Source organism: Bacillus rossius, chromosome 3 (genome assembly GCF_032445375.1).
Source record: "Bacillus rossius redtenbacheri isolate Brsri chromosome 3, Brsri_v3, whole genome shotgun sequence".
Lineage (NCBI taxonomy): Eukaryota > Metazoa > Arthropoda > Insecta > Phasmatodea > Bacillidae > Bacillus > Bacillus rossius.
This window is the reverse complement of record NC_086332.1, coordinates 95291022-95304747: the sequence shown is the minus strand read 5'-3', so window position 1 is coordinate 95304747 and position 13726 is coordinate 95291022. Positions and strand designations below refer to the sequence as shown.

Below are 13726 nucleotides of genomic sequence, written 5' to 3'. Positions count from 1 at the left end.
CCATTACTGGAATTTTTTTTAGCTCATCTCCATTCTGTAAGGCTAGCTGCTCTGTACGTTACATGTGAATATACAGGGAATAATTTTTTTCCTCGTCAATATGGAATTTAAAATCACTCCCCTTTTATTATCAAACGATAATTTTCACAATTCATGGCCGATAATCACTTTATAACATTTGTTATTTGATAACTGCAACACTGCACGAGTAAACAAAAGTAAGATTGAGAAAGAAGTATTTAAACGTTACACATCCGTATTTAAGTTAATAAGGAAGCAAACGCGTCTCTTTAATAACTAATCAAGCGGTATATTTTAACTAAATAATATTCACTGCCAAAATACTGATTATACTAAAAATAAGCCGAGAAATGTATGTGGTTCAATTAGCTGTAGGATAAATTTCATAGTTCTATCTACGAGATTTTTCATTTGTGTCATTAAGTTTTTTTTTCTTTTTTACCTGGTTGATGCCTTTACTAAATAAAAGAGTCTTTAAGGGTTTTAATATGATTCGATCGTTCATTTGATGTTGATCCGTTTATTAGCTTTGGAGCTTTGGGTTTTTAGGGCGCATCAAAAACTGAACAAAGAATTTCACGAACAGCATTTGAATCGCAGTAATTATGTGATGTGGCATAAAAAACCCGACAAAGTGCGAGTCGAACTCGCGCACGAAGGGTTCCGTACCATTATCAATAAAAACAGCAAAAAAAATCATGTCTGTTGTATGGGATTGGGAGCCCCTCTTAAATATTTATTTTATTCTGTTTTAGAATTTCTTGTTATAGCGGCAACAGAAACACATCATTTGTGAAATTTTATTCTGTTTTCACGTTTGTTGTATGGGAGCCCCCTTAAAAATTTGTTTTATTTTAATTTAATCATTTATTTTAAAGTGAATATATAACTAAATATTCTGTGAATATTTCAAGCGTCTACCTGTTGCCGTTTTCAATATCAAGTAAAAACGAACAAAAAAATCACGTTGGTTGCATGGGAGCCTCCTTAAATATTTATTTTACTATGTTTTTAGTATTTGTGTCTAACTATCACGGTTCATGAGATACAGCCTGGTGGCAGACGGACAGACAGACGGACGGACAGCGTTATATTCACGTATATTATTTTAATAGATTTTTTCATGGATATTTTATGTATTTAGGTTAGCAAATTATACAAACATGTTTGAGAGATCATTTCTTATAGTCATTAATTAATAATTACTAAAACATATGTTGCTCTGCTTTATTGTTAATATCACTTACGTAAAAATAAAGTGTATAACATACGAGCTTATCATCCAGAGAAGACTTGTTTCGGTTGACCTCTAGCGCAAAATTCTTAAACCACAGAATTCACGCCCCCCCCCCCCCCCCCCCCTGGAAATCCTACAGATTTGCGCCCATGCCTAAACCGGTATTATGGACAACACAACAGTAACATCATGAGGACATCTCACAAATGACTAACCCCTCTACGCGAGGTTCAACTAGATTACATCGTGTTGCTTTTTTTTTTTTTTTTTTTTAATAACTGCACGTCTTTAACCAAAGAAAAATTGAATGTAGCAATTAAGTATGTATTTCAGAAAACAATTAAGATGCCAACCCCAATTTATGAGGAAACAGGTAGATTACAACAAACTAAAACCACCATAAAATAGGAATTCCTCTATTTCCCACACAATTAAAAACCGCATAGGTGTTCCACTATTTTCCTAAAAGAAATACAATTGTAAATTGACTTGCACGTGCTCACCGAACTTTTACGACAACTCGCCAGGCCTAATTAACGCAATGCGTTTTGACTCATTCTCTATACTTACATTTATCGGGACTTACGAGAAACTAGAAAACTACACGTAAGTATGACTTACATTTGGCCTAACAGGAAATATTTGTACCAACCCCGCAGTAAGCACATGGTCTACACTCAGACCACATTTTATAAGCTGCTTTCAGTAATAGACTACTTCTTTGTATGTTATAATTAATATATAAATACAGAACCAAATATGTGCATAAAACATTACACTACATTAAAATAAGTACACTAAAGAACAAAATATTTTTAGAGCCCTGTGTTAATGATGTGATATTTAACAAACATAACACAGTATTTAGTAAACTAGTGTAATTTGACTACATAAGTAAATTTATTATTTAAAAAATTTGACGAAAAAATAACACTATTTAAACGATAACGTTTTATAGAATTAATTGTACCTACTTATAAGTCATGGTCGCAATTAGATGTTCATATTCTGTTTTTCCACAAATGGGTAATGAATACGGAAAACTACTCAATTTTATGAAAACACCCAATGATCAAATGATCAATATTTACATTACTCGGCAAATGTAAAAATTATGGTGAAAACATGTTCAATCTTCTTCCTGGTGACGGAACGAAGATGTTTCTCAGTTAAATCGTTCCAGCCACACGCAAACTAATAAGGTACCATATTTCAAAATACACACTTCTAACACTTGATCAATTAAGAAAGCTGTTCAGCTGTTCAATGTCGACCTAACAGAATATTCCAATTCATATTGGCTTTGCTCCACCTACATCTGAGCCATGATTAGGGTGTACTGGGATTTACAAGCTAACATTCATTCAGATTTTATATTCCTTACATCATAATTCCTTACAAGCCAAGGGTTTCAACACGGGGTGGCACAGAGAAATAATAGTTAGTGTGTGTGTGTGTATACATACATGTAAGGGAAGTCTGGTGCAGTGTCCAGGGTGGGGAGCAGGATGCAGGTCAATTCCCGGCCGCCATATTGGATTTTTAGAGAATTTTTCCACAAAATTCCTCAAAAACTATTCAGAAATCCTATAAAAAAAAAAAAGGAATAAAACCTCTTGTTTCGAGGGAAAAAATTGCCGATGAGGGAAATTTCCCGTTTTATTAAAAAAAAAGTATTAAGGCATGAAAAGTCTATTCAAGCCGATAAGTATGGATCTGGACATTTTGACCCTCATGACGTCAATAACATGACACCACGATTAAAAACTCGATTAAAATTTCCCCTAAAAACTCTTAATTTTTTTTATAAAAATATTATTAAAAATGCTTTTACATCATTAAGTCCGGGGTTTTTAGTTCGATCACGGCAAGGGCCATTTCATAAAATACCACGATGACAAAAGCACTTACATCTTGCATTTTCGAAGTCCCGGTTCGATTCCTAGGGCATGTAAAAATAAACTTAGCAGCTTTCTAAAAGCAGTTACACTAAACCGACTAATACCAAGAAATATGTTATTTCCGCCCTTATTAAGTCACGGCGGCCAATTTGGATCCGCAATTTTGTTTTCATCTGCTAGAGTGTGTACCCGCCATCCTGTTTAATTTTTTACCCGCTAAAATGCTGTAGTGATATCACAAGACATACAACTTATCACGTTTGCCATCATGTCGCACATCTTAGCAGCCATCTTGTCAATTTGTACAAAAAAAAAATCCAAAAACTCATTTTAAAGTACCTAATATATTTTAACTCTTTCTATTCCCCTCTTTGGCCCGATCATTGTCAGTATAGAATTAATTTAATTGACTCATTATACAACATTCTAGGTTCCAGGTACAATAAATAAAAAAACATGAAACAGCTGGACAGAGAAAGGTGATAGCACACACACCAAGCACTAGTCAATCGATTCCTCAGTCAAACACAGACTTAAAATTATGTTTGCCTCGTGTAGGAAATTTTGTACAAATAAGTATGAAGTTTAAAGTATTCACCTACAACTAGTCAAAGTATTTAAATTCAAGCATGTTAATCACAAGGCTATTTTTTTTTTTTTAATCTCAAGACCACAGCGAGCGCGCTTATGCCTACCAAGAGAACATGTCCGGTGCTCCTTGTGGCTAACAAGAGTGCCAAATATAAGCATACAGGTCAAGAGTCTCGAAACCAAGAGGACTTATTTTTCGATTACTGTCACACATTTCAAATAGGCCATGGTAATTGTCAGGCATATAGGCCAAGTGTATCCGAACCACGAACTACCTTCGACGATATTTGGCATTCCTTTCAGCCAAGTCACGCCCAGTGTCAGACGAACAGGCCGAGTGTGTCCGGTCATGCCCAGTGTCAGGCGAACAGGCCGAGTGTGTCCGAACGCGGGGCAAGGTCACTGCCCCCTGGTATCACTGGTATCACTGATATTGCTACGCTGCTAAATGATTGTATATTGAGTTTCTCCATAATGCTCGGCATCACACGTCATGTAGATTTACTTCGTTTTAACGTCATTACTTTTTTAAAGTGGTAGGCCTATTTCAAAAATTGTAACACCACACCTTCTTTGTATTTGCTCGGCCACAAACATAAAAAAAATTCCTATTGTAACATAATGGATATAAAAAATTCGCGCTAGTAATGATAATTACGAAAAATTGCGCGCCATTTTACACCCGTTATATTACACTAAGTGAATACCCGTTGAAAATACTTGTAGAAGAACAAATGCAAGAAGGGTAACGGGTTATAACTATAAAAATAGCCCTTGAATGAAAGCGGTAGAAAAAAAAATCAACATATCGGGAGACCGAACCTTAAGATACTTAAGATTTGTGGTATGGTTTTTTAAAAATTTGTAACACAGTTTTGTTTTCAAAATTCAAAATTATTTGTAATAATTTCCTTGTGCTTTAAAATCTTATACTTCGGTGATTGATATTGAATACTGGTTTGTTGATTGTGAATATTAGTGAGGTTATGTTCCCGTATATGTAACTATGACAGGTTGCTGCTTGTAAGCTTCCATTGTGGCTGGCAGGGAGTGTCTTTGGAAGGTTTGGTAGTCGAGTATTTGTGAGGTTATGTTCCCGTATGTATACTTTATTTCCATTATACTTTTAATTACTTAATAAATAATTAATATTAATTAGAATAAATAGGCCCTATACGATATATTAATTTAAATTTATCTTGACTCCTTTTCTAATTAAATAATTAATTGTATACACTTATATTAATATTGCATACTGATTATTTATTTGCAAAATTAAAGTTAGTTTTTATTACACCAAACTAGTACAACTTCTAGCGCGCATACATAAGTATACACACCCATTTATTTTTATTTAAGATGCCAAGTAATTAGTGACTCTCATGGCCTTTTTTCTCTCTTTGCCATCGTTAAAGTACAAGTAAATATTTCTGAAAGATCGTTAGGTAAAGTTTTTAGTACTAAATACTGTTTTTTTTATGAAAGTTGAAAGATACTTTTATTTCAATTCTTTCTATTCCCTCAGTAAATTTGTTTAGGTCGATTGGCGACTGGATAGGACTGATACCTTCCCCATTTTATTTTATTGTAATTGGGTAAAGAGGAATCTAAAAATTTGATTTAGTACCAGTATGTCACTTTTTTGTGTCATTATTTCTTAAGTTGTAATTTTGTAAAGTTTATTTAAAAGTCTTAAGTAAACAGGGTTGTGCTGCAACATTGATTCCTTTTATTTATTTCAGTAGTTTATAATAGATTTCCTATTCTCTAAATTATAATTTTTATTTAATGTAGATGTCGGAAATCAAGATGGTGAACGAGTTATGGGTTGTCCCGAGTATTATTGCAACACATTTATTTCCATCGTTTTCCATAAACATTTTCTTTAAACTACGGGAAAATGCAAACGTTCGTAGGCCCGTCCGTTATTTTACAAAGTAATCTGGAGTATATATTTACAAAACATTTTCGTAATGTCAGGAAAAAATTATTAACAATATTAATAATACATAGGAACTTTGGCATCAGTGTCTTGTTTAATGTCACAAGAACTGAACTCAGGATTAATCTGATTTCGTGATAAAAACTGTATGTACCGCCAAAGTTTTCTTTGCGACACTGCGCTTACCTCAGCAGTACAGCGTGCCCAATAAACCGACCACCGTGGGCTCTTCGTGAAACAAATGCCTAACTGGAAGGAATATACCAATATAGACAGTTTCGGGAGTACACTCCACCCAACCTAGAAGCCTCGAGCAGAGTTAATTCTTTATTATTATTAAAACAATTCTATTGTCACCATTTTATATTATGAAGATAATTTTATAGTGAACCCGGTAGCTGACCCATACATCAATCCACTACTCATGACAAACCAAATGAAGATTCGGCGATTTGTTATATTAAATGTAAAGAAATTACCTTTTAAAAATAATAACTAAGTCTTATTTGCTTTTACGATGTTTGCCATAGTTGATGACACGTGGCGCTACCTGGTATTGTGCACTTTTAGTCCCACGCGCAAGGTAGCTGTAAGGGCGACACCGGCATTGCGCATCAAGCGCCACATCACCACTAAATGCAAGACTGACTTAACGTGAAGTTGTTTCGTCGCTCTGCGGAAGCGGCGAGACTAGGTGGATACCCTGTATTTGTAATGCACGCAACAATCAAGGTGTACTTTTACGTACAATAACCATTTGGTACCGTAAGACAAATTTTACCAGGACCAATTCGGAAACCTCAGTTTAAGCCATCTTAGCGCTCACGCACACACACTGAATAACGATAAAGAAATTGACACACCGGGAATTAACGTGTTTCTTAATTATATGGAAAAATGTTAAGACTTCATGAGCGGAGAAATAAGTTTAAGCTTACTTGAACATTAATATATTTTAATGTTTATTACAGCTGTGTGCAGAACGAAGAGTATGAATAAATAAATATTTTAAGTTATACATTATCTTAAAATATCCCTAATAACTTCTTCGCTCTCTACTAAAAAACTGAAATTTTTGCTTAATCCTCTATTCCTTCACACCACAGAGATGTGCAATCAGGTATGTCATTTATTAAATTTGGGATCTTATTCAGAAAAAAAAAATCAGTATTTGTTAACTACTTAGAAAAGGAATTAATATGAAGAGAAAAAAAAATAATGCCAAATTATGGGGCTGTAATGTAGGAATAAGCATTTTCCTCAAGAGTTTTATGAAAAGAGCTTTAGGCCACGATTTGTTATTTTATTGTTGTATTCTAAATTGCAAACATTCGTCCCCTACAGCAGAATGTACGGCCCTTAGTTCCACGGGGATGTTTTATACATGCACTGCACTGTTTATTTAAAGGGAGGGTAACTATCATTGTAATTGCACCATGGTCAATACGAGCATGAAATGATATGGACACAGGCGGTACTCACAGCCTGCTGGACGGCTCGTTGGCGGACTCGTCGCCCTCGATGCGGTACACCTTGCCGTACATCACGTACTCGAAGCTATCGGCGCGGGAGCCCTCCGTGTCCATGGGGTTCCACTCGCCGCTGTCCGGGTAGCCGCTCTCCTTCAGCGTGGTCGCCAGCACCAGGCGGAACTTGTCACCTGCACCACACCGCAGCAGCCGTCAGCCACACGGCACCACGAGCACGCGTGCTCGGGAGTGCGCGAAACCTTCCAGTAGTTTCCAGTTGCCTAAACCATATCTGATGTGGTGTCCACACCAGTGGCGTAGCCAGAATTTGTGTATGGGGGGCGGTGTTAAGAAGCATGCACCAACCCCCCCCCCCCCCCCCCCCAGTATTAAAGCGGGGTCCGGGGGTCCTCCCCCGGGAAAATTTGGATTTCAAGGTGTAAAATAGTGCTATTTTAGCAGTTTTCGGTTCTTAAATTTAAATATTGTAATGGTAAAAATTGTATTAATTTTAATATGAAATTTATTTGAGTGATGTATAAGAATTTAATTAAAGATTTGGTGCTAAGGGGGGGGGGGGTTGAACCCCTAACCCCCCCCCCCCCGGCTAAGCCCCTGGTCCCCACCTCTTTTAGAATTAGATTTGTTTAGAAAACTACGACCTAAATTGCTATACTCTAATTTGCAAGTATTATTACCTTACATTGTCTACCAGGGAACCGGGAGATTAGAACACTCAAGGCGACGAGAACTAAGGATATTGTGGGTTTCAAACCACTTGGATGCCGACACACTTGTTTCTTAAGGAGTCGCGCCGGGGTTTCGGAACAGAGCCCACGAACCCAGGTACATGAGCGTGAACCTGTGGGATAAAGGCAAGAGGCAGCGCAGTGGTAACAAGCTGGGCTCGAATTCGGGAGACCGTGATCGAATAGCATTCCGGGCATTATCACGGCGCACCATTTTCTTTTTCTGGAAACTATCGAGGCCAGCCCGATTCAACCACAACCACAACATCGTCTGATAATGTACGGAACATCACTACCGAGTTTTAGTTTGATTTTAAAGTCCCATTGAGTGCACAATCTCGGTGCGTCAAGGCTACGCATCAGAAAAACCGGGACGCCAATATTCAGCTTCATTTTGTGGGAAGGCAGGTAACCCCTAGGAAAGAAGCGACGGACGCACCAAACGATAGCGCGTTACAAATTCCAGCCAACGCCATCTTTTCAATAAGTTATGAACTGAACTGTTATTAGCGCCTTTCGTTCGCTAGCAGCTTCACTATGCGGATAGAGGAGAAGGATACGAAGTTGCCAGACCTTACTATATGACCGTGTGGCAGACACACATATGACACAAACTCACTGTGTCTATGACGTACCTATGATTTTCTATTATCAAACTGTATTCGCCCCTTTTTCACTACCTTAGAGATGGAATTTCATTATGTAATAATCTATGTCACTCTCCGGCCATAAATGATCTATATGTAAAAAATCATGTCGATCCGTTGCTGCGTGAAAGGAGTACAAACAGACAAACACACCTTCGCATTTATAATATCGAGTGGGGATTGTATAAAAGTTTCCATAGTTAATTAAAGTAAAAACATTAAAATATTTCACGAGCCTAACATAATCGCAGTGTTGTATTCGCTGTGCGACTCGGTGGCTAGCCCCGACGGGCAAGGTCGCCCCAGATAAGGCGCGTCGCGGCGCAGACAGCGGCGCGTCGCAGTCCACGAGGACCGAGCGTGACAATGCGGGCACTAGGGGGAGGGAGAGAGGGTGTTTGTACAGCTGATAGCGAGTCCCCCGCCGCGTTGAGGCATTGTGAACTACAAAGATAAGGCGCCGAAGAACCGGACCGAAGGAAAGTTGCCTGACGAAGGTCATGGACGATTATCGTGTCGCTTAACCACTCCCTCGAGCGCCGGCGGACTGCTGACTCAACACCACCGCACGTGGGCTGCCTCTGCGCTCCCGCCGTCACCCGGGAGCTACTGCGACCGGAGCCACGGCAGTTGCTGCTCAAGTTACGATGTACAGATGAAGCAGACTAGAATTTAAAAAAAAAAAAAAAAAAAAAAACGATCGCGGAGTGCACGCTACAGAGGTGTAATTAGGTATAGGAAACATTCTCTGGCTGAGGTCGCAGATAATTTATATATGAAAGAATGCGAGCGCTAAATTACGCTATTGTGCAAGTATGCTGCGTCATTTCTACCTCTCTCCTACCGTCTTCTCCTCTCTCAGTTCCTCCATCACGTACCTAATTTTCATAGCGGTCGTAAATTTTAGCTCCCTCAGCAAAGAGGTTACACTTCAAAAAATGTTATAAATTCCAATGATTACAACACAATATATGTATGGAAATGAGAAAAAGGCAACATGTGTGTCAGATCATTGCAACAAAAAGTACGTGTGCCATTTATTTCCTCCCCCGCACCTCTCCTAGTTCGAACTCTCCCGCACCCTCTGACTCGACCCTCGTCGTCTCTGATTCTCACCGACAGTCGCCGAACTGCCTGGTAGCCTGCCGATTGCATTGCCACGAGGGTGACGTGATGCCATCTGTGACAAAGGAATTCATACACCAAACCGCTTCAGGTACGAAGATCCGAAGGGCTGGCAGCAAGCAAGTTTTATTTTTGCCGAACACAATTTCCACCCAAATATATTATATAAGTGATTATCAAATATTTCCAATTAAACTAAAATATATGCTTTCAATGAAAATACTTTTAAAAATGTGTTAACGCTTACAAAGAGAAAAATAAAACGTGATTTACATTTAAGGCAAAACTAGTGGTTCTTAACTAGTATGATAGAAAATTTCATACACGCAAACACACATGTAAATATAGTTTAACACTATATTAATCAGATTAAGTTTGTAAGATATAAGGAATAAAAAAAATACTGTGGACAAAATGTGTAAAGAGTCCGTCCAATTTATACACATACACACATCCTACCCGAGCTCGCCTATCAATGTTTGTAAAACTAAGATCTGTATGCTTGTAAACTTCTGTGCTCTTTAGAGGGGTTCTGCAAAACGTAAAACCAACGTGTTTCCCTGACCAGGAATAAATTCGTTGTAATATTGTGGCACAACTTAAATTATTATTTTGTACATATGCCAAGAATCATTTAATGGAAATAATGATATTATATATTGTACATAGTATTGTTTTATTAATGACGTGTGAAGTTTCACTTCTAACGCACGGGCATCTATTTTTACTTCATTTCTGTCCAAACCATACAATAAATACAAAAAATATCCCTTCATACGAATATAAAATACACTAAATCAAGTGTATTTAAATTACACGTATTCAGGTTGTACGGCTATTTTTACACATCTCAGGGAAAATTATGTGTAATTATTTGTTCCGTTCTCTACAATGGCTTGCTTAAGTTTATAAGTATAAAACGCAAAATTCTTCCCGGAAAGAAAACTATCTTGTTTCATGTCCATGATTCATCCTATTTCTTCCACGAAGTTCACTTTTTTCCTTCATATTAATATTTTCACTTTCCTGCGAGGAAAACGGTACCTAGTTAGTCTGTGCTACATACCCAACATTCTTAATTTTCTTTAAAACCGTTTAAGTTTTACGCATCGTCAGACCACGCGTGAACAGGTGAGCAAGTAATGCGAACGTGTTTACACGGATAAACACAATCTGATAAGTATAGTCGCAACTGCTTAGCCATCGTAACTCCAGGAGACTACGTGACAAGTGCTGTCTGTTACTACTTACAAGACTATAAGGACTTTGCTTGTACGTGGAAAACAGAACTGCATGACGTCACGCTGTCTACGTATTTCCTGCTAAGCATGCCCGTACGTCTGTTTATTTTATAGTTTCACCGTAGTATTTACAAATAAAAATACAAGACCGTGTTTTCAAAACGGCGCGTCGTTTGATGTAATAGATTGCATGGAGCATTATGTATTGATATATAAATGATAAGGTAAAATATAAAGAAATTATTTAGTATTTCAAAAATAAACAAATTTTCTTGCATCCAAACTGTTAGTAGATTATTACTACATATTCAACGCTCAACATTTCGAATAACTGTCGTAGTATAAATTTCTACACTTTAGGACTGAAAGAGATTTCACTTTTGTTTGCGTTTTAATTTTACTCAAGCAATTTCATCCGGCTCGGCCATTACGTGTCAGTTCATGCACGCAATAATATTTCACGTAAAAATTTAACTGATGACCAGAGACCTGAAATAGATAAACGGTCGCTCACGGAAACTAGCTTTGAGATGACGCTGGTTAAATAAATTTACTGAATTCGTACAGTTCACAAAGACAGTGATAATGTTGGGGATTACATTTTATGTTAGTGATGGAAAATTCATTACGAGAGTAATTTGTAACTATCAAAACGGCAATGGATGAAAATGTTTAAAATGTATTACCAAAAGTACATCTGTTAAAAAAAAAATATATTTCGGAAGGTTAAGTTAGGACGGATTGAAACACGGATATAGCAAAAGAGCTGTTGGAGTGGGTGTATTTATTGTTGCTGCTGTATTCGAATAGATAGTTATCGTAAATTACGATACTTGCACTCATATTATAAATAAATCCAAATCTACTTCCACGTGTTACGCACAGTGCAGCTAGCCTGAACAAGCACAGGTGGACCTGAGAGAAGCAAGAGTGCGGTGCGCACCCCCGCGTGGGCACTGCGACTGCCGGACAAACCGCGCCGCACGCTCTTGCCGATGCATAGTGCCGCGAAACAGTCTCAGTTTCCATAATTAATTTAGACTATTTACAACAAACCATACATCAAATTGAAGTTAAACTAACCTAGTTTTCTTTTACAAACTTTCAATATGTTCACCTTTAGTTACACGGCACACACACACAACCTAAAGCCCAATTCTTCCCACACTTTGGTTAACACGTCCAGAGCAATGGAAGCAATAGCTTCTTCAATTCAATTCTGTGTCTCAACTCTGGAAAACAATTGAGTAGCGGCGGAACGTAAATACGATGTTTATAAAGCCCCAAAAGGAAAACAAAATAGCATGGCGTTTTGTCAGGTGAACGTGGAAGCTAGCGTAAAAGAGCTCTGTCGTATCGACCATTACGACCAATCCAACGTCAGGAACTTAGACGTTCATCATTCTCGCTCAGAGATTCCAATAGGGAGGGACTCCATACTGTTGCCAAATAAATTACTAATTTGGTAAAGAGCTATTCTTTCAACATACGTGACACTGCACGCGAGAAATCAACACAGCAGCACTCGCACATGCGCTTATCTCAAACTGAGTTACTCTAATTGTGACCATGAACCAACACACTACAACGCTTACAGTTAATAATAATAATAAAATTAATAACTGGGACATCATTATGGACGTATTGTACTTAACAACACTTACATTTATTAATAATAAAAATTATAACCGGGACATTTTTTTATGGACGTACCGTGTATCTATAACACTTTGGCCCTTACATTTGAAAAAGTTAACCATTTCGCGAGGAAAACCTTCTAAACGCATTTCCGCAAAACCTGATTTCGTATGAAAATGTCGGTTTTGAAATGTCAGGACAGATGGCGTGATACATCCCGTATTTCGAGACAGGAAGTGCAAAACGTCCTTGGCTGTGAATAACAACTGGTATCCAGCCTGTAAAATGCCGCTGCGCACGCTAACAATACTGACAAGCAGACACAAGTCGTGACTGGAGCCAAAAATGTAGAAAAAAATACATGGCGACAGGTATATTTCATAAAATACAAACAAATTAACTAAATAAACGCCCCACTCAACGTCCAATTAGTCCTGTTAGATACAAACACTGTAAATAATTATTTTTGTACTTTTTACAAGGAAAATCCTTGAAACCCAGTTACCAACGTAATCACTTGCAAAACTGCAAGGCAGAGCTTTGTGAAGTGCCAAATGGTGCAAAGCTTCGCTTTGCAATCTTACAAGCGATATCGTGGCAACTGAGTGTCCAAGGCATATCCTTGTAAAAGTACAAAACATGTTTTACAGTGCAGTACCTTCCCACGCGACACTAACTTCAGACATCAAAACTATTACGTCTCCACCTCTCCCTTGCACCAACTCATCTAAAACAGGCTTTATAGTTATAAAATAGTTTTGTGACTACCCTCAAAAACTTTTGTTTGTAGTGATCACTTTTTTTTTTTTTTTTTTTTTTTACAAAAAATCGTTTAGTGGGTAACGACAAAATTTGTTTGTCATTTATCACCAATAAGCAATTAGCTGGATTAATACTCTGAAAATGTTTTGTTGAAAACACAAGCATTCTTTCAGTGCTCATTAACACGAACACAGACTCACATCAGTAATAAATATTGGAAACACTACGACCATTGAATGTATACATATACATATTCAATGCTACGATATTGGTTACCAAGGTCACGAAGGCTTTATATACTCTGCTATATTGTCAGATTCAAGCTAGGCTTGTGACTGCCATTTAAAGATATAACAATCTAATCCGCGGGTGGCTACACCAAATAAGCATTAGGCAACTGGAC

General features: G+C 37.6%; 1 protein-coding gene across 3 annotated transcripts in view; it reads right to left on the bottom strand.

Annotated features, from left to right (window-relative positions):
* The window catches only part of LOC134531044 (DNA-directed RNA polymerases I, II, and III subunit RPABC3), a 357271-nt gene that overhangs the window by 63220 nt on the left and 280325 nt on the right, over positions 1–13726 (bottom strand). For 2 of the 3 annotated variants that reach the window (XM_063366542.1, XM_063366543.1), the window contains exon 3: positions 7175–7352. In XM_063366542.1, the coding sequence (XP_063222612.1) occupies positions 7175–7352 (178 nt within the window). Of the gene's footprint in view, positions 1–7174; positions 7353–13726 lie in introns of those variants that run through there. The other variant, XM_063366541.1, reaches the window with a different exon arrangement.